Raw genomic sequence first — 21347 nt, 5'->3', positions numbered from 1 at the left:
GGGTCGATGTCTGTCTTACATAGAAATTGTTGCTAGCATGCGCTGTAATTGAGTCCCTCAGGTGCATCCTGAGGATCTTGCGCGTTAATGGTGGAGCCGCCTCCCACTCATGATGATGCCACCCGACATGACAGCCACTTACATAATTGGTCTCGAGCCGCCTAATGAATGCGTTAATTAACTAGACGTGCTGCATATGTTCGCCGCATGGTTACACTTGCTACTCAAAGAAAATTAAGCACGTTCCAAAGTGCTCTCCATACCTTACTCCAGCAACTGTTTGCAAACTGCAAGTACTACTTCCCACATCCTCTCAATAACTCGGTTTGTAAATATCAAGTCATATATGTTCTCCTCTTGGTTAAAGGAAAATTCCGGTTTTAGCACTTTAAGGCCCTTTTCTGGTTTGTTTTGGATGAATTGTGGTGGACACTGAAATTTTGACGATTGGTCCTGTCTCGACTTTTCTGACTCGTTTTGAATCGCCTTTTCACTTCTCAGGGTGGCTGGCAATGGGCATACTGTAGTAGGCTACTCAAACATGTCCTAAATCAACCCTTAACGTTCGTTTTCAAAACTGTGCAACTCACCGAGTGGTTAGTGGAGTTCGTTGACTATTAAAAGCAAATATATCGGCGCAATGTATGATTCGTATTTGAACCTGAAGCATAGACGGTGGTGCAGTAGTAATATCAACGTGCAATGAGTCTTCCAACAGAAATCAATGGGATTTTACAAAATGCCAAATAAAAGACGACAGAAACTGTATTTCGCTATGCTACTTGTTTTGGAACATCAACGAACACCACTAACCACTCGGTGAGTTGCACAGTTTTGAAAACGAACGTTAAGGGTTGTTTTAGGACATGTTTGAGTAGCCTACTACAGTATGCCCATTGCCAGCCACCCTGAGAGGTGAAAAGGCGATTCAAAACGAATCAGAAAAGTCGAGACATGACCAATCGTCAAAATGTCCGTGTCCACCACTCTAGTTCATCCGAAACAAACCAGAAAAGGGCCTTAAAGTGCTAAAACCCGGAATTTTTCTTCAATGATTGTTTAAGAATACAACACAATATACACAGTCTGAATTGTTTGAAGTGCTTAAACGTGTGTGCTGCCTGTGTGTATGGCGCGCGTGTGTATGTGTGTAACTGTTTGTATTTTTTTATGCAAACGTGTGTGCTTCACTACAAAAAGTGTGCACCAAGTGACAAAACATGGTGACACCCAAATGTGTGTGTATGCATTGCATAAGTATACTGCCATTAGGGGTTTTCGACAGCAATTATAGGAGCTGCCCACAGGAATTATGAATTGTGGAGCTGCATGCCCACCAAGTTTTGTGCAGCCTGGCCTTTCAGTGTCCTGGGAATTGTTGACACAAAATTACTGAAGAAAAAAAACGAACTAAACCTATGACCTTCACTAGCATGGCGGTAATAAGCTGCTAGTCGCATACATAGCCAACCCTTTTACAGTGGGAAACGTAACCTATGTAATGTAATATCAGCAGCCTAAATATTATCAAAGTAATGAAACAGGCAGCATTGCATTTAGGCTACTGAAGTTTATGGCTTAATTAGGAGAATGCCATGGTATTAGGAAGCATTCAGCATGGCAGTTTTCTTTTGTGTATGAAAGGTGCGAAAGATGTCTAGGGGAAAGTAAAAACATGTATGCAAGTGTGTTCATGTGGGTATGTATGGCAAAGTCAGTATGATGTTCAAATATAGTAAAAGAAGGTGCCAGTGGGAGAGAGCTAACCCAAAGGGGCCTGCACCAGAATGTGCCTAACCGAAAAGTGCCCAGATCAAGAGAGAACAACCCCTTAAATACCCACACGTGTGTGTCTGTCTGTGTATGTGTCTGTCTGTCTCTCTCTCTCTCTCTCTCTCTTTGTGTGTGTGTGTGTGTGTGTGTGTGTGTGTGCCTGTGTGTATATTTTTTAGTTAGTTTTTGTTTCTCTTCAACCTTGTGCATTGCCGATGTGCCAGTGTGTGCATGTGTCCATGTGTGTAAGCTGGTACAGACTGCTTTTGGCTTGAAAGTGCTTACTACATCACTCATGAATATATTTGTTCCCAATATGTCTTTACAAACACATTGACTGTCATTAACACACACTGAAAATATGTATGTGTTTGTGTATGAGTGTATTTGTTTTCATCCCTTTCTCTTGTCAGACAAGAACCCCTTTATACACAGGGAGTTGGTGACACCCTTTTTCGCCGAGAACAAGGCCAAGGAAGGGAATTTGATTATCTGTGGTGTAAACATAAAATGTGACAGACCCACCCAATATTATGTGATCTAGGTTTTCTTTTCTTCAGCGAATAACAATTAGACTCTGCATAATACCTTATCACACACAACTAAGGAGTGTCCTTTGTGTGAAAGTATAGCAAGCCCTTGGCACTGCTGAGAGGACAATGGACATCTTAGATATAATTGTATAGCTTGTGTTTTAGATAGGCAAGGAAAAGATACGATTTGCTTTTCACTGAATGCCTTCCGAGCTTTTTAAAGGAGCTTGACTTATTATCATTATCAGTTGAAAACTAGTGAGCGATAAAGTCTTTGTTCCTATCTCTGATACAACTGTGCACTACCACACAGAAGGGATTTATAGATAAGGGATATATAGGGATATATATATATGTAAATAAGGACAGGTACAAGTTCTGGAAGAGAGGTTACATCCAGGTCGTCGGTGCACAACGATGTCCCAAACAGCCTGTCTCTTTCTACTGTCCGTCTTCCTGGCAGGTAGGTTTGGGGAAAAAGTTTGAAGTGACGGAATCTCACTGTTTTGATGTGTACATTGTGGATAATGGAAGATGGGATTTTTTTTATGTTACAGGAGCTACTGCAGCCCAGAAACCATGTGAGTGTCAGTCAAGCAAGTAAACACTGAACATCATGCAGTTGTGCTGTATTTGCTTTTATTTCAAGTCACTGCATACATAATTGTGGTGGTAAAAAAAGAAAATACATTTTTATTTACATATATACAAGGGGCAAATATTTATGCCTGTTTATATTGGATATTTTGCAAGTTCATGAAATGTGTCTTAAAAATCTATTTTTGATGTGTTTTAAACAGATGGACCCCAGTCTGCACAGATCTCAGGGACGGATGAGATGAAGATAGGAGTCTCGTACAGTTTTGAGTGTTCTGCAGAATGCTACCCACCCTGCACGTACACTTGGAATGTGGATGGACAGACAGTGCACGGAAGCGGGATTGACTTTTCTGTTCCTGGATATACGCCGCCACAGGTCCTCAACTGTGTGGCTAAGAATCCTGCAACAGGAGAGACTGCCGATGTTAAGAAGACGGTGCAAGTGAAAGGTACTGTGTTGTGTGATATGTAGTTTTATTATGAAACTGTTAAGACAGGAATGAAATACCTCAGTCAATAAGGGAAGAGTAAAGGCAAGGCAAGGCAAGGGCATTTTATTTATATAGCACATTTTTTACCAAAGCAGTTCAGTGTGCTTTACATCATCAGTGGGAATCAGCAAGCAAATCACAACATTTAAACTATATTTAAAGTAAGTGCATTTATAGTAAAAGCAGTAAAATGAATAAGAAATATGAAAACATAAAAAACAATAAATAAGGTAAATGTAATAAAATAAGTGAGATAAAACATAAATAAAAATGAAAGATAACAGTAACATAAAAAAGAACCATTAAAATATACTGTAGTAAAAGTGGTAAGATAGGTAAAATGAATAAAAAAGTAAGGATAAATCGTAATGTGGGTAAAACAAATAAGAAAAGTGAAACATAAATGAAAGTAATAAGCTAAACTGCATTTAAATAAAAAAAGGTATTAAAATACATTAGATCAGCTAGGAAAATGCAATAGAGAATACATTAATTAAGGGTGTGTATAAAGACTGGCTTATTGAGCACAGTTATGTTATTAAAATAAAGAATGATAATGAATGTAGATGTTATGCTTTTAAAAGAACCTTCTGCTGTTTTTGTTAACAGTGGTTAAAGAGGGGCCCACGTCTGTGGAGATCACAGGGGTGGATGTGATGACAGTGGGGGTTAAATACACTTTTGAGTGTTCTGCTGATTGCTCCCCGCCCTGCACATACACCTTTAATGTGAACGGGCAGATACTACATGGAAACGAGCTGGACGTTGTTATGCACGGACCTTCAGCGCCACAAGTCCTCGTTTGCGAGGCTAAGAATCCCGCCACAGGGAAGACGGCCAGAGCTAAAAAGATTGTGGACGTTACAGGTACAGTGGTGTGTGGTGGACCGGGCCTTTCCTGAGTGGTGAGGCTGATGCTAAGAGAGCAAAATAGCTCAGCCTGTGAGAGATGAGTTCTTGTGTTCTGCGCAAGGGCTCTTCTTCAATAGACTGTAATAGTAAACAGTAAGTCATTGCAGACTAACCCATTAATGACCCACAGATTAAGTTCTATAAGTGGAATTGACTTGATATTTGGTGTGAGACTACACGTGGCAAAACTAAACATTGTGGTTGCACATACCGTATCTATCATGCCATAATTGGTAGTCAAAGTTGTGCTTAATAAAAAAACAATGCAAATAATCACAAAAAGTTCAACAATCATTTGACATTATAAATTTCAGATTTGCACTGAAACATATTCAACATATAAAACACAACTTCTCCTCAATCCAACAGAACCAGCCACTTGATGTAACTTAGTTCTAAAATAGTCATTTATGTTAACATACTATTTTTAGTTGTTGTGGTTACACAACTCCTAAAAACACATATGGAAATACAGGTTCCTGTGATCACATGGCCAAAGAATTTATGCCACTTAAAGTTGCACTAAGCGATGTTACACGGTTTCTAAGCTAAAACATTTTTTGTCACATACTGCAAACATCACCTCACCATCCGCTAGCTGCCTGTGCCCTGACACTGTAAAAGAATACGGTCTCTGTGGACAGCCCAGGCTCCAAAAACAGCAACACTGGTGATGCTCAACATTGCTTAGAGCACTTTTAAGTAAACATTTATTGTAAAAAAATGTTTTACTGTTTGGTTGAAGGTACAATTGATGAGAAATGTAGCTTCATGACAATGACTTTCAATGCATTTCTATGAACATCATAGGAAAAAATGCATTCAGATGAACTAATGACCTTTTCCTTTAAACTTCAACTATAGACATTAATGGGCTAATGATCAATGAATTGAATTCTATGAATGAATCAAATGTAACGAAAAGCTGGGGAGGTGGTTTCAACTGGCATATCTCCGAGTTTGTGGATGATAATGGATGGTATGTGATGTGTTATAGAGTCTGCTGAGAACACCACGAACAACAAACCATGTGAGTTCAGCTAAGCAATGCACAATCACTGATCATCAGTCATCTTTTGTCTAATGTGTGAACGCTTATGTGTGAACGGTTTGCATTTATATATATGTTAATAATATATATATATTATTATTGTATATACTGTATATTATTGTCTATATTTGCCTTGCCTGGTATCATTGTGAGACTTTTTAATGTCTTGTGTTAAACAGATGGGCCTCGGTCTTTAAAGATCTCCGGGGCAGATGTGGTCACAGAGGGAGTCAAGTCCACTTTCTTGTGCTCTGCTGAATGCTACCCATACTGCACGTACACCTGGAATGTGAATGGCCAGATTCTCCATGGCAATGGGATCGACTTCACTGCTGGAGGATTTATGCCACAAATCCTCAACTGCGAGGCTACGAATCCAACTACGGGAGAGACCGCCAGCATTAACAAGACTGTGGGAGTTACAGGTACTATGATGGGGGGGGTGCTTGGAGTGATGAAGCTGATGCTTGGAGTGATGAAGCTGATGCCAAGACAGTAAAATACCTTCGTCTGTGAGGGAGGAGTAAAGGGTGTGTGTGTATGGACTGGCTCATTGAACACATGTATGGAATTAAAGTAAAGACGATGAATTAATAGATAATGTGGGAACTATTTTGGTATGCATATCTGGTGTACATTATTCAGAATTTGTTTTACAATGACCACTGCCATTTCAAATGAACAATTTTATAAAGTAATAATAGTTTCTCTGTTTTGCAATCTGGTACAGATCGTACTGTCAGTGAGATGCCACCGACTGTTGCCACCAAGAGACCATGTAAGTCCAGCCATGCAGTGGACAGTCCCTGAACGTCACTGTCATACAGTTGTACTGTGAGCTGCTCACCTCCAGCCTTGCAGCTTCGCTCTCCCCCTACCTGGAGAATCACAAATTGCTTAACAGAAATTGTACAATAGTCTACTATTTGTATGAAATGTAATGTTACCTTGTTTGTGGACATGGCTCTTCAGAGACGTGTCCAGGGGATAGGTGCAAGCCATGAGTGGTATTCATGACAGTTGTATAAAGTATGGATACCCCACAACTGTAGGGAGAGCCCCTGTAGAAAAAAATCTGCATCGGATGCCTTTAAAACATCAAAGTTTCCAATGAAACTGAAACTCGTATGTCCACTGCACAGAGATGTAAAAGTCCAGCTTCAGAAAGTAATAAATTCCTGCCATGTATTGGTACCTGTGCACTTAACACAGATGATTCCACTAATTAGCTGATCTACCTGGCTTAAAAGTTCTGCTAATTAGAATTAGCTGATTAAGTGAATGGTTGGAACAAAAATGTGGTAGGACTTTTACTTTCTGAAGCCGGACTTTTCCTCTGCACACTGCAAAACTGGACTTCTGACCTCTGCACACTGCAAAAAACGGTACATATGTTAAAGTGCAATGATCAGTTTGTACATGAAATCATTCTGCGTTTATACTGTATGTCTCCCCATATATCATTTTACAACTATTTTGAATGTCTTGTTTGTAACAGATGGCCCTCATTCTTTGGAGATCACCGGGGCGGATGTGATAAAAATAAGTGTCTCGAACCATTTCACATGTTCTGCAGAATGTTACCCACCCTGCACATACACTTGGAATGTGGATGGGAGCATAGTTCATGGAAGTCAGATGGACCTTACTATTCCTGGACCAGCGCCACCACAAGTTCTCTACTGCGAAGCTAAGAATCCACTCACAGGAAAGACGGCCAACATTACCAAACGTGTGCCAGTGTCAGGTACAGTGGTCTGTGATAGGTGTCCTCATTGGTGATGTGGTTGATAATGAATACCTGGCTGAGACCAGACCACCTCTCAAATCTCAATTGAGATTGAGAATGGGTCTGGGGACCCTTCATTCATTGTTGTGTGTATGGTATTCCTAGTATACTGTAATACAATGATATACAGTGCCTATAAAAAAGTCTTCAGCCCCATGCTAAAGTTGACTAAAAAGATGATGATGTGGGGTTATTTTAATTCCAAAGGCCAAGGGAACTTTATCAGGATAACTGGCCTTTAAAAATAAAAATCTGCCTGCCTCTATGGGAATTCAACATCAAGGTTTAACATAGGGGTATGAATACTTATGCACCCTAATGGAGAACATTTATTTATTTACGATACATTATTCATTGACAAAGAAAATTAGTGTCCTTAAAGGTTGGATTTTTCCTCATTTTTTAATTAAGGAATTAAGATCCATTTCCAAAAGATGATTTTTTTTATTCCTCTTTTTAGTCAACTTTAGCATGGGGCTATAGACTTTTTATAGGCAGTGTATGATATGCTTGTTCCGATGAGTTCTGATGGTTTTAAAAGGGCCCTCTGTTCTTGTTTTAATAGACGCCATAGAGGGGCCCACGTCTGTGGAGATCACAGGGGTGGATGTGATAACAGTCGGAGTCCATTATACCTATGAGTGTTCTGCAGAATGCTCTCCATCTTGCACATACACATGGACTGTGAATGGGCAGCAGACACTACATGGATCAATGGTCATTGACGTTGTTATGGATGGACTTGCAGCGCCACAAGTCCTCAACTGCGAGGTCACCAATATAGCCTCAGGAAAGACTGTCAGCGTTACTAAGACAATGCCAGTGGCAGGTAAAGTGGTGGGTGGTGGATGGGTGCTTTGGTCAGTGATGAAGCTGATGCTGAGAGAGAGAAAGAGCTCAGTCTGTGAAGGAAGAGCAAAGAGTGTGTCTAAAGAGTAATAGTGTAACAGTGTAGTGTAAGAGTAATAATAATGTAATAATGATGTGGTGATCTGGAAACTATTTGCGTATGCATGTGTTATGTTTGTTATTCTGGTGTTGCATTACAGTGGCCTATACATAAGTATTTTGACAAAAGATTGTCACTATTTGTCTGGTGACAATTATGTGGTGCACATGTTTTGTTTTTTTCAGATGGACCCTCCAATGTCACTATCTCAGCCCCAGAAAAGTTAGTAAATGGAGTTGAGTGTACATTTGTGTGCTCTGCTATTTGCGACCCCTCGTGTAGCTATGATTGGTTCATTGATCACAAAACGTGGAAAAATGACAGCCGTGAACTACAATACACACCACCATCAGACACCAAATCAGCAACTGTGATTTGCAAGGCTCAAAACACCCTATCTGGCCTTTTTGTGGAATCCTCTGTCACTGTCTCAGTAGAAGGTGAGTAAGTGATAGACAATAACAATAATTGTATTATAACAATGAGTATATCTTGAATATGTAATAACAAATCTGTAATGCCTACATTTGAATACATTTTATATTTAATATTTATTTTATGCTGGTCTCTAGACTTTATTCTTGCACTGTTGGACTTACTCATTTGCACCATCACCATGACACTCACTCACACAGAGCACCTTACCTTACTAAGCACAGAGAATCACAAGCTCAGTCCCTGCCTCAGTCATTGCAAGCGCCTCTTGATTAATCACCCACTATGTGGATACTGTTTTTAGAATTGATTTAGATTAAGTGTTATTTAGTATCATTTGTATTTTAGTATATTCTTTATCTTCTACTGTCCTTATTGCTTAGTTGTGTTTTTTATATTATATACTTTTAATTACTTTTTTCTGCTGTTAGTAAATGTGTGTGTGATGTCTGTATGCTACTGAGACCTTGAATTTCCCCTGGGGATCAATAAAGTATCTATCTATCTATCTATCTATCTATCTATAAATGGAATGAAAAAGATTCAGACTTCATCACAGTGATGAGTAGAGATGAGTTGATTATTTAAATTTATTTGAAAACATTATCGTTTCACATGACTTTGTAAAGAAAATGTAAGTGGTCATAAAGTGCCTAGATGTGTGGCCCATCAAACAGTTAAACAGTAAACTGTGTAAACCTTGGATAATAGTAAAGTATATTCTTTTGATCCCGTGAGGGAAATTTGGTCTCTGCATTTATCCCAATCCGTGAATTAGTGAAACACACAGTGAACACACAGTGAGGTGAAGCAACAACAGCGGCGCTCGGGGAGCAGTGAGGGGTTAGGTGCCTTGCTCAAGGGCACTTCAGCCGTTCCTACTGGTCGGCGTTCAAACCGGCAACCGTCCGGTTACAAGTCCAAAGCGCTAACCCAATAATAAAGCTTGGGCATGTGATGTGTTTCAGGAGAAGAGACAGCTGGAGAGAAGCCCAAGAGCACCACCACCACCAAAGTACCATGTGAGTCCAGCCATGCAGTGGCCAGCATCTGATCACCGGTCTAATGAGATTGGATACATCAATGCCTCTATCAATGACCATTTTCATGAAGAACACTGGGCTCTTGGCCTCCCCAGATATCAGTTTAAAAATAGTTCATGTCTTGTTTTAAACAGATGGGCCTCAGTCTGTAAAGATCTCTGGTGCTGATGCGATCACAGTTGGAGTTTCGTACAATTTCACATGTTCTGCAAAATGCTATCCTCCCTGCACGTACACCATGTCCATCGATGGGGCAACTGGACATGGAGACTACATCGGCATCAGTATTGGTGGCCCTGCTGCTCCCCAATTCATCGGCTGCGTGGCTAAGAATCCAGCCACCGGAGTGTTCGCCAGCACGAGCAAGACAGTGCGCGTGGCAGGTACAGTGATGGGTGATGATGGGTGCTTTCATGAATGATGCAGCTGAGATGCCAAGAGAGTGAGAGTGAGGGTGAGAGCCACCATGTGAGGAAAGAGTGAACTCAGGCATGCTATTACGCCAACTTTTTGGAAAATTGGCTTATTTGCCTTCTACCCCAGAGTTAGATAAGAGGATACCTGTTTTCTATTACAATGAGTAGATAGATAGATACATTATTGATCCCCAAGGGGAAATTCAAGGTCTCAGTAGCATATGGACATCACACACAACATGCACTTACAGCAGAAAAAGTAAGTATGTAAGGGATAATGTATAGAACGCCGGTCATTATGGGGAAAATAAGTCCCGACAGGGCGAACCGGGCGTTCTATACATTATCCCGCTTATTATACGGCTACTTGCCAAAACAATAAACTCCATGATATGTCTCTTTACACTTATTTGTTACCGTTTCGTCGTGGCTTTTGCTGAGAAACAAATAGTTCGCAACACACGCTGAACCTCGAATCAAACATTCTTTAGAACACCGCTGATCAACCGTCTGCTTTCACTTTTGAATGAAGTTCCAGGCACAAACTCCGTTGCCATTGACAGCGGTCATTCTTGTTTTCAGAGGTCCTTTCCCAAGAAAAAATGACCGTTAGAACTTTCGGAAATCCCATTCAAGTCAATGGAGCATTCTACTTGCATTGTGAAGAGCCGTATAATAAATAAATATAAAAAACTCCACTGCACAATAGAGACAGTCAAAGATAAAAGAAATACTTAAATACTAAATAAACTACAGTAGCGGCAGTTAACAATGTAGTAGTAGTGCACTCGCATTTCTCTGTTTTGTTCAGATTTTAAAAGAGCCTTCTGTTTCTTTTTTGTTAAAAAAAAAACAGACATAAATGTGGGACCCATACATGTGGAGATTAAAGGGATGGATGTAGTGTCAGTGGGAGTCCCGTCCACCTTCGATTGCTCAGCAGAATGCTCCCCGGCCTGCACCTACACCTGGAATGTGAATGGGGAAACCGTGCATAGATATTCTCAGATCGACGTGGTTCTTCATGAAGGCTCAACACCATGGACTACACTACCCCTCAGCTGTGAGGTCAGGAATCCAGCCACTGGGAAGACGGTCACCGTTAGCAAAACGGTGCCAGTAGCAGGTACTGTGGGGTGTGAAGGATGGGTGCTTTTACTGGTGGGGGTGAAATCGCTGTGTGTCTGTAGGGGAGGAATTCATGTAGGCCTACTGGGTGTGTACCCTGGAAATCCAGAGTTCTCGCAAGAGCACAATGGAATTGTCTCTGAGAGACACTCTGGCAATGATGCACGTTACTTTTTCCCCTTGCATCCCGTGGAACCAATCAAATCGTATCTGATATAGGCGGGCCAGAGGCGAGCTAAACTGATGGCGACAGCGCTGCAACGTTGGAAACATTGATCGTAGTGTTATCCAATTGCGTCGAAGTCCGGAATCATTCAGAGTAAACATTGGTCTAGTGTTATCTAATTGCATGCAGGGAGATTTTCAAATGCATGCTTGGTGCCGCCCCTCGAGTTGGGCCATTACATTGTTCGTGGCCAGACCCTTAATCTTTCTAGATTATCAAGGTCTGGATTTTCCAGGCTACTGGGTGTGTGTAAGGACTGAGTCATTGAACGTAGCTGCGATATTAAAGTAAACAGTGACAATTATCAAATTACTGTTTTTGTATGCATTGTGTATTTTATCCTAGTGGTGCATTACAATGACTTTAAGGCTTAGAGTATGAACTTTAATATAACTTTAATATAACTTTAATTAGCTTTTAGAACTACCTCAACACTACAGGACTATGTCAAACAGCAACTCCCACAACTAATTTGACTTGAAGTGATGACATGTACAGTATATTTGTCTTGTCAATTTTTAAGCCTTATTCTTGACTTCTAATCATGTCCCATGTATATTCTTTTCAGAGGGACCTTTGAATGTCAGTATTGCCGCACACAAAACGCTGGTGAATGGAGATGAGTATACATTTGTGTGCTCTGTGGCTTCCTGCCACCCTTCCTGTATCTATAGCTGGTTCATTGGTGACCAAACATGGGCAAACATCACCAATGAGCTGCAGTACACAGCACCATCCAACACAAAAACCACTGTGACTTGCAAGGCACAAAACACCTTATCTGGTATTTATGTGGAATCCACGGTCACTTTTTCATTGACCGGTATGTGTATCCCTTTTAATAGATACAGTAAAGACAAATAAAGAAGTTTAATATTATCTGTGCTGAATATGCATTACATAAAAAACAATCTATTTGAATCAAATTAAATGGAAAGGTGGCGAGCTGGTTTTCACTGTTACTGGCAGGCTACACCAGGCACATATAACTGAAGCGTTCTGTTCGCGGAGCGTGTGCTACAACAGTTAGCTTCCACTATAATCAATGGAACTGGCCACACCAGACATGAAAACGGTTCATATATTCCAAAAAAATTAGACCAGAAACTAAAACCATTTTTACACTCCGTGAAGGGAGTGCTTCATGTACAGCCAGTGTAGCCCGGCTATTCAGGTTATGAATGTGTTAGCTTTCAATTGTGAAGGAGGGGTGCAATGTGTTTCAGGAGGTACCGCCAGTCAGGAGCTGGAGAGAATGAACACCAACACACCATGTGAGTCCAGGCATCCTGTCCAGTCACTAATAATCAGTCTCGTGTGTTGTAGTTGTGCTGTGTTTTTGGTTATGGAGGCATGTCACTAGCCCCAATGTTACGAATGCATGTTTTCTTTCATAGTACACAGAATCAACTACCAAAAACTATGAAACTACTACTACCAAAAACACAGTTGAGACATATATCCACATATACATCAATGCCCGAGTTTGGGACCACCAGTACCGGTAATTCCCTATATAGGACAATATATAGTGAATAACTACATGCTGGATATTCATTATGTAGTGAACGAGTGATGCCCTGAAATCAGAGTATGTCTGTTAAAAAATGAGAATTTAGACTGTTCTGCTGCATGTATTAGTCTTACTTAATCTTAAAATCGTTTTAATGTGTTTTTTTAAACAGATGGTCCTCAGTTTTTGAAGATCATCGGGGAGGATGTGCTTACAATTGGACTCCCGTACAGTTTTGTGTGTGCTGCTGAATGCTATCCACCCTGCACATACACCTGGAATGTGAATGGGAAAATAATTCCGGGAAGTGTGATTGACTTCACGTTTTCTGGACAGTCTCTACCAGAAGTCCTCAACTGTGTGGCTAAGAATCCGGCCTCTGGAAAGACAGCCAGTGTTAACAGAACTGTGCAAGCATCAGGTACTGTGGTGTGTGATGGGTAGGCTACTTTTAATAGGGATGCAGCTGTCACAAGAGTAAAATACTCTTGTCTGTGGGAGACGACTTCATGCACTGTGTGTGTGTGTGTTAAGCCATTGAACACAGATGTGATTTTAGAGTGAGGAGTGTGAATATACCGTTTGTACTATTTGTGTATGTATGTATGTTGTCTATGGTATTTCTTTTCCTCATTACAATGGTGTGTAATATGATATAATATGATCAGTTCAAACTGGCAAATTTAAAAATCAGAATCAGAATTTGCGTAAACAAACAAGGAATTTGACTCCGGTTAATCTTTGCTCTCAAAGTACAACACTCACTTAACATATAAGAATAAAAAATAAAAAATGTAAAAGAATAAAAACAAATTGACTAAAAGTGCATTTCTGTCTTACCAGTTATGAATTTAAAAGAGCCCTCTGTTTCTCTTTTTCAATTTAGACATAAAAGAGGGGACCACATCTGTGGAGATCACAGGAGTAGATGTGGTCACTGTAAAAGTCCCGACCAGTTTCGAGTGTTTTGCTAACTGCTCCCCAGCCTGCACATACAGCTGGAGTGTTGAAGGGGAGATATCACACGGAAGCAGCCTTGACTTTGTTCTTCCCCAGCTGTTGCCACCACAGGATCTAACCCAAAACCTAACCCTTACCCTCAACTGTGAAGCTAAGAACCCAGCCACAGGACAGACTGCCAGTGTTAGCAGGACAGTGCAAGTGGCAGGTACAGTTGTGTGTGGTGTGTGTGGGTACTCTCATGAGAGAAGAAGCTGATGCTGATGAGAGTGAAATAACTTAATCTGTTGGGAAGAGTTATTGCATTATTTTATTACAATGAGTTATTCCTATTTCTGTTGACAAAGGTATCATTATTTGTCTGATAACTACTAAAACTACATCAACTCTTTTCATCTAAGAAGGCTATAGTGGAGTATTAAACCCTAAGACCTTTGCACATCACTGATGGCAGATAAGTTGGCACTATCACTTTGTGATCCTTACATGTCTTGACTGCAAATGTTGCACGTGTGTTCTTTTCCCAGAGGGACCGTTAAATGTCAGTCTCACCGCACCTACAAAACTGGTGATTGGAGCCGAGGCCACATTTGTCTGCTCTGCTTTTTGTTACCCTTCCTGTACTTATGATTGGCTCATTGATGACCAAACCTGGAAAACTGGCGGCAGCGAACTACAGTTCACAACACCAGCTGACATTGAATCAGCTACTGTGATTTGCAAGGCTCAAAACATCCTATCTGGCCTTATTGCAGAATCCGCTGTCACTGTTTGGGTGGAAGGTAAGTAAATGCCTTCAACAGACAACAGCAATAATATTAACCTAATAACATTATGATAACACCAGGGCTATTTTGTATAAGATATTTTAAGGTATTTCGTATTAAGTATAGTATAGTATAACATGAGCTATTTTTATTGTGCTTGTCTTTTTCTGAAAATAGAGGGGCCTAAATCTGTGAAGATTGAAGGGGTGGATGTGGTCACAGTGGGTGTACCATACACTTTTGAGTGTTTAGCATACTGCTCCCCTCCTTGCACATTCACCTGGAATGTGGCTGGAAAAACAGTGCAGGGAAACAAACTTGACTTTTATCTTCGTGGACTTTCACCACCACAAGCTCTCAGCTGTGAGGCTAAGAATCCAATGACTGGAAAGACTGCCAGCTTTACCAAAATTCTGCAAGTGGCAGGTACGTTGTGTATTTGACGAATGCTTTCATGGGTGATGAAGATGACTGCAAACTTCCCTTAGTCTGTGACGGAGGAGCTACTCCAGATGTCTTATGACAAAGCTATCCCTGTTTATCTGATGACTACTAAAACAATATCAACTCTTTCCATTTAGAGGACTATCAGACAGCCAACTCCCACAATTTGCCATTAGTGATGGCATAAAAGATAGCACTGTTATTACTCAATCCTTATGTTTCTTCAACAGTAACGTGACACATTGGTATTCTTTTCAGAGGGACCTTTAAATGTCAGTATCACAGCACCTAAAATGTTGGCGAATGGAGTCGAGTCCACATTTGTGTGCTCAGCTGTGTGCTACCCATCCTGTAACTACAGCTGGTATATCGGTGACCAAACACGGACAAACTCCCGTAAACTACATTACACGGCACCACCTGAGACCACATTAGCAACTGTGATTTGTAAAGCACAGAACACTTTATCTGGCCTTTTTGTGGAATCCATCAGTAATGTTTGGATGGCACGTAAGTAACTTTCAATTTTTCAATAAGTACTGGTAATATGTTGCATAATAAACTAGATGTACTGCAGAACAGTACAAAATATGACTGCCGCCCAGTCAAGCACATTTTTTCCACAAAAATAAATCATGCTGAAAGGCCTATATGATTCTAACTGTCTCACTAAATTGCATTATCCACACTCAATTCTCACTGGTATCTGCTAGACAACAAGTACCAAAACATGATTAGTTCATAGATTTCACATGTAAAATTCATTTTATACAACCCCACCCCCATCTTGCCTGTTCATAATTCTGAGAAATTCTTGAAATGTGTGCGTGTACACGTTTATGTTTATGTGTGTGTGTGTGTGTGCTTGTGTGTTTGCCTGCATATGTGTGTTTGTGCATGTGCATGCATGCGTACATATGTCTACTGTGTGAGTATCGTCATCATATATGATTACTGTGAATGTATGTGTGTGCGTGTGTATCTGTTTATGCACATGTGTGCACATGGAATGGGTTAACATGGCCCCTTGAGATCAACATACAAAAAAAAAATGGTCCTCCTAAACCCTACCAGGGCTCTACACTAACATTTTTTTTCAAGAGCACTTGTGCGTTAAAATTTTTTGGAGCACAGACAAAAATTTGGGCGCACAGTCATGTACTTAATTTACACATAATCTAACATTATACTGCAGCTAACAGTTAAACATGCCAGTGTACCAATTGCTAATATTAAGAATGACTGACAACATTTAGGCTACAGGAAACAGGATTTTAAAGATCAGTAGGCAAACGTTAGGCCTACTTTCGTTTTGCACTTCAGCTTGTATTCGGTGTAAACAAACAAGCATGCGTGGAAGCCTGGAGTTGTCAGTAGCGTTATACCTTTGAATAAAATGGGAGTATTACGGGAGGCTACTTTTGTGCCCGTTAAGCTACAGCTATATTTTGCATATTGCAGCCAATCGTCAACTGGGCTAAAGGCATGTTAGGTTACCTTTCCTTCTCTCACTGCATTCTCAGAATATCATCCTGTTCCTCCTATATCCAATGAATTCGGTGGATAGAAGAACTAATTTCTTCAATCTTTGCATCTTGGCTGGCTAGTCTAACTTTCCGCTTTTTCTGCGCGCTCTTGGATTTGATAGAAGCGACTACTAGCGAGTCACAACGCGAAACTGCTAACGTTGATGGGAGGTGTAGGTTTTTATGCTGCATTCGCGACGTGATTCTATGGTTTGCACCAGTAATGTTTCTCGATGTTGCGGTGTATTTTGTAGACAAACATTTACATGGTTAGAAGTCATTCGCACCAGTGCGCCTAAATATTTTTTTGCACTCGCACAGTATCATTTTTACTCGCATGTGCGAGTGAAATGGGCGCACTGTAGAGCCCTGCCTACGGTTCTTGAGATATTCACAGAAAACTGTGTCTGCCCTACCCTCCTTTCGGGGGTCCAGTCCAGCGGGGGGGCTACAGATCAAAACGAAAAACAATGGTTCCATGCTATCCATGTGGGGTTACATGCCCACCAAGTTTCGTGTACCCTGGTCTTTCAGTGTCCTGGGAATCCTTGACGGAAATTTGGACATGCGAAAAATAAAATAAAAATAAAAAATCTGACTAAACCTTCGCTGCGCGGCGGTCATAATAACAACAACGACAAAAACATCAATATTACTACTACTAATAATAATAATAATAATAATTATTATTATTATTATTATAAAAGGTTTGGTGACTGTCAGGGTCTCAGTGTATATGGGAAATGAGATTATTGGTATTTTCTGTGTTTGATGTTCCTCAGAGGGGCCTAAGGATGTAACCATTAAAGGACCATCATCTGTGATAGTAGGGAACACATTCTCCTACTATTGCCTTGCTGACTGCGTTCCTGCATGTAACATCACATGGCGTTTCGAAGGGAGAACCCTCACTGGGGAGTCAGTGTCTGTGCCCATCCTCCAGGGAGGGGAGGCTGTGCTGGGCAACAGGCTGGTCATCAGTGTGGAAGACTACATTCAGACGGAGCTGCTGCAGTGTACTGCGGTCAACATTCTCTCTGGCCAGTCTGAGACTGTCATGATGGCTATCAATGTGACTGGTAAGGAAGGCATTTCATGTGTAACAGAGCTGTAACTTTTTTTTTTCAAGGAAAGACTGATGATGACAAAGGTTTCAGTGCTGGGTAATACCTTATTTGCTGCTCACATATTAAATCAATAAAACAATCTTTTTCTCCCTTCACCAGATCCAATTGCAGTTCAGCCCAACACTGAAGCACAACCAAGAACAAACAGGTTGTATTCACTGCAGTGTGCTGGAGCAGAGCAAGGATCTTATATTCAGTGGACCAGAAATGGGGAAGCATTGTCTACAAGTGTCAGCGTCCATCTTTCTGACGATAATGTTTTTCTTATATTTGATCCACTCCATCCATTTGATACAGGCGTGTATCAGTGTATTGTTACAGAGCAAGGAAAAGTCATCCCTGGAATCCCATACGAGTTGAATGTCATTTGTAAGTACATGAGAATGTATGATATGGTTGTGTACATCTTTGTGAATGTATTTGATCTGCCCCTACACATGGGTGGTTATTTTAACCTTGGCACAATATAGTCAATATTGCCTAGTAGTTTTTTTTAAACAGATTATATTCCACATACAACCAGTGTGCCTTATATTTCATAGATGGGCCGGGAACTCCTGACATAGCATCTATCTCTGGTGGAAAAATATTGAGACAGAAACCGATTGATGTCCTTCGCCTTCTCCCTGGATCTTCAGCAACCTTACACTGCTCCTCTCAGTGCTACCCAGCATGCACCTACGAGTGGACTTTGGGGGATAAAGTTGTGTCCACAAATGCCACATTCTCGATCAGGTCAGCAAGTGAGGCTGATGTCGGTGTTCTCCTCTGTACAGCTTCTAATCCAGACGTCCATACTGTCCCTACAAGCTACACCAGTGCTAGCCTTTCCATTGAGCTGATTGGTGAGTTTACCACTGTCATATTTTTTCTGATAAAAAAATCTTTGACAAATGAGCAAAGGATGTGCAAAGGATAACATGGACGATATGCAGGGAGAATGCTGAACACATTTCTGAAGCATACTGTATAACACTACATTTTACTTATAAGAGAATGTGATGATTATAAAAATAATCATTGCTACAAGTATGTTGCCATGGACTATTTAGGAGTAGGTGTTTTTATATAGATGCTCTTTAACCTCTCTCTGCCCTCTCCATTTCTTGCAGATGGCCCAAAGACGGTCACTATCACTGGCCCAAGCTCAGTGCAAGTAGGTGTGACGGCCACGTTTGAGTGCTCAGCTGTCTGCACCACATTCTGCTTCTACACATGGGAGATCTATGGGAAAACACTACATGGCAGTAAGGTGGATCTCACTCTCAGTAAATATGCGGCAACTGAAACCATTGTATGCAAAGCGGAGAATACTTTCACTGGAAAGATCGCTACTGCAACTGCAACGATTGACCTTACAGGTAAAATACAGTGTATCTATATAAAGAATATTATCATTAATATCAGGTTGTTGTACTTGGGAATATATATTTTCAGTCTTGTATAGAAATGTTTACTTTGATGTGATTGTAATTCATTTATGTTCTCTACTGTTTCTATGTTCTGCAGATCCTGACTGGTGTGGTTGTTAAATCCTGATATTTTTTCTAAAATAAATATCTGGTCTATCTAACAGTTCTTCCTTTAAGTTAGTGATTGTTAAAAGAATGCTCCCTGTATTGCTTGGAAACCATGACCCTTGATGGAAAAATACAATATAGACCCTTTCATCAATAAAAACAAAAACAATGCTTGAACATTCTATTTGGGCCCCAATCTACTTCCTCTACATTAAGATAACATATGGAATGTTAAAAAGGAAGTCTTGTGGGGCCAACTATGATGCTGATAATGGAACTCTCTTGAAAGGGTCCATACAAACAAGTTTGGCATTACTTTCAAAAGTGCTATGGCCTCAGAAGTCCTCACCTGTAAGGCTAAGAATCCAGGCACTAGAGCAGTGGTTCTCAAAGTGTGGGGCGGGCCCCACTAGTGGGGAATGGAGACATGACAGGTGGGGTGCCACATGCAGAAGTTAATGAGTCTTTTTTGTGCCTATCTTTATTCATGCCTTTCTTTTTTGACAAGGAAGTTCATAACATACATACCACACATAAACATAGGCCTCATACAGGTGAGTATGTAGCATGAGAAAATGAGAAGGAAAAGGCAAGAGTAAGAGAGAGGGAGAAAAATCAAGAGAGAGTGTGTTGGAGTAAAGGAGAGAGAGAAAGTGTTGCAGGGGAGATGGAGAGAAGGAGAGGGTCATGTTTGGAGTGTGTTGGAGTGGGAGGATGACAATATGCTGATGCTGAGATGTGGCCCTCAGTGGTGTCGTTGCCACTGGCAACATCCCCACTGCGCATGTTGTCATACCGACTTAAGCCACGACAGACATAGCTGGTAGTCACCTCAGTTAACCTGATGGAACCTTGGAAAGATGTCTTACACAATACCTACTGGCACATACACAGACATAATTTCGACTGACACATGAATATATCTTGATCTTTCTCACTCAAACACATACACACTCTCTCTCTCTCTCTATCTCACACTCACACACACACACACATATACGGTCTCTTACAATACTTTTTAGAATCTATTTGACTCAACTGATTGTATGACCGATTGTATGACTCTATGTGTGTGTGTATGTAGCTGTTTGGTAAGGGGGAGATGGGAAGTCCTGATATACATGATATTGGCATAGACCTAGAAGTTTTCCTACAAAAAAGAACTAAAACTGCCATCTAGCCCTAAGGAGATCCGGGTGTTAATTGAAGCTAACTATCTATGGCAAGTTGCATTGGAAGTTAGCTCTGGAGTAGCAAAAATCTAAGTTTACCCTCTTAAAGGTGCTCTAAGCGATGCCACACGTTTTTTAGGCTAAAACATTTTATGTCACTTACTGCAAACAGCACCTAATCAACCGCTAGCTGTCTGTGTCCTGAATACACTAAAAAAACGCGATCTCTGTGGACAGCCCAGGCTCCAAGAATGGCAACAAAAACAACCTGGGCAAACCTAGCTCATGTTTTCATAACAAACTGTTCCAGCAAATCACAGACGAGATGCGCGTTTAGGAGAGTTTAAATTGCTGCATTTCAGACCATGGGCCCAAAAGTTCATAATCCGTCCATGGGTGCCAGTGACGATTGCTGACTGTCATGTCTTAAAAATGTCTCTGAGGTTTACTCACTCACTGCACAGCACTGTGCTGGCCATAGATATTCGCCTTATTTACCCGGCGGCCAAAACAAGTCTACAGTACGGTGGACAGGTGCAAAAGACGTACAATTTATGACAACAGATGCAAATCAACAAAACACGTGCAAATAGACAAAACACAAACAACTTCCAGGCACTAGAAAACATCATCTTCATTTGACAACACGTGCACATCATTTAGAAAACGAGCTGCCAATTCACAACACGCAATTCAGAAACGTGCTATGAAAATCACAACACAACGGATGTGTTTCCGGGGGGCACTTAAAAGTGATGAACACACCTGAATAGGTGGCGAACTACATACGTACAGACTAGGTAAAGGAGAGGTGTTGATCACTTTAAGTGCCACATGAGCTGTCGTCGTCACACCCGTTCGCCACCTGTTCAGAGGTGTTCATCCCGTTTAAGTGTCCCCCGGAAACACTTCCGTTGTGTTGTGAATTTCGTAGCGCGTTTTTGAAATGTAAATGTTGTCTGAATTTGCTGC

The 21347-nt window shown here is 40.8% G+C and overlaps 1 protein-coding gene across 4 annotated transcripts; it reads left to right on the top strand.

Annotated features, from left to right (window-relative positions):
- The first annotated feature begins 6 nt into the window (after positions 1 to 6).
- On the top strand, positions 7 to 19384 carry LOC125298963 (hemicentin-1-like). Of its 4 annotated transcripts, none has more exons than XM_048249954.1 (25): positions 7 to 324; positions 2770 to 2887; positions 3107 to 3355; positions 4007 to 4264; positions 5307 to 5339; positions 5540 to 5785; positions 6091 to 6138; positions 6859 to 7107; positions 7715 to 7978; positions 8284 to 8538; positions 9502 to 9555; positions 9711 to 9959; positions 10849 to 11118; positions 11915 to 12169; positions 12573 to 12620; positions 13032 to 13280; positions 13746 to 14027; positions 14347 to 14601; positions 14764 to 15012; positions 15289 to 15540; positions 17339 to 17635; positions 17783 to 18052; positions 18226 to 18528; positions 18796 to 19044; positions 19193 to 19384. In XM_048249954.1, exons 1-25 carry the CDS (start codon positions 208 to 210, stop codon positions 19213 to 19215), a joined length of 5142 nt encoding a protein of 1713 aa, XP_048105911.1. In that variant the 5' UTR covers positions 7 to 207; the 3' UTR covers positions 19216 to 19384. The 4 variants fall into 4 exon arrangements, with proteins under 4 accessions (XP_048105911.1, XP_048105914.1, XP_048105913.1 ...); XM_048249957.1 differs by having other exon boundaries at positions 239 to 324; positions 2864 to 2887; XM_048249956.1 differs by having other exon boundaries at positions 294 to 324; positions 2774 to 2887.
- Positions 19385 to 21347: the final 1963 nt, after the last annotated feature.

This window comes from Alosa alosa, chromosome 8, assembly GCF_017589495.1.
Source record: "Alosa alosa isolate M-15738 ecotype Scorff River chromosome 8, AALO_Geno_1.1, whole genome shotgun sequence".
NCBI lineage: Eukaryota > Metazoa > Chordata > Actinopteri > Clupeiformes > Clupeidae > Alosa > Alosa alosa.
Note: the sequence above shows the minus strand (reverse complement) of the source record. Positions and strands in the feature narration are given on the sequence as shown.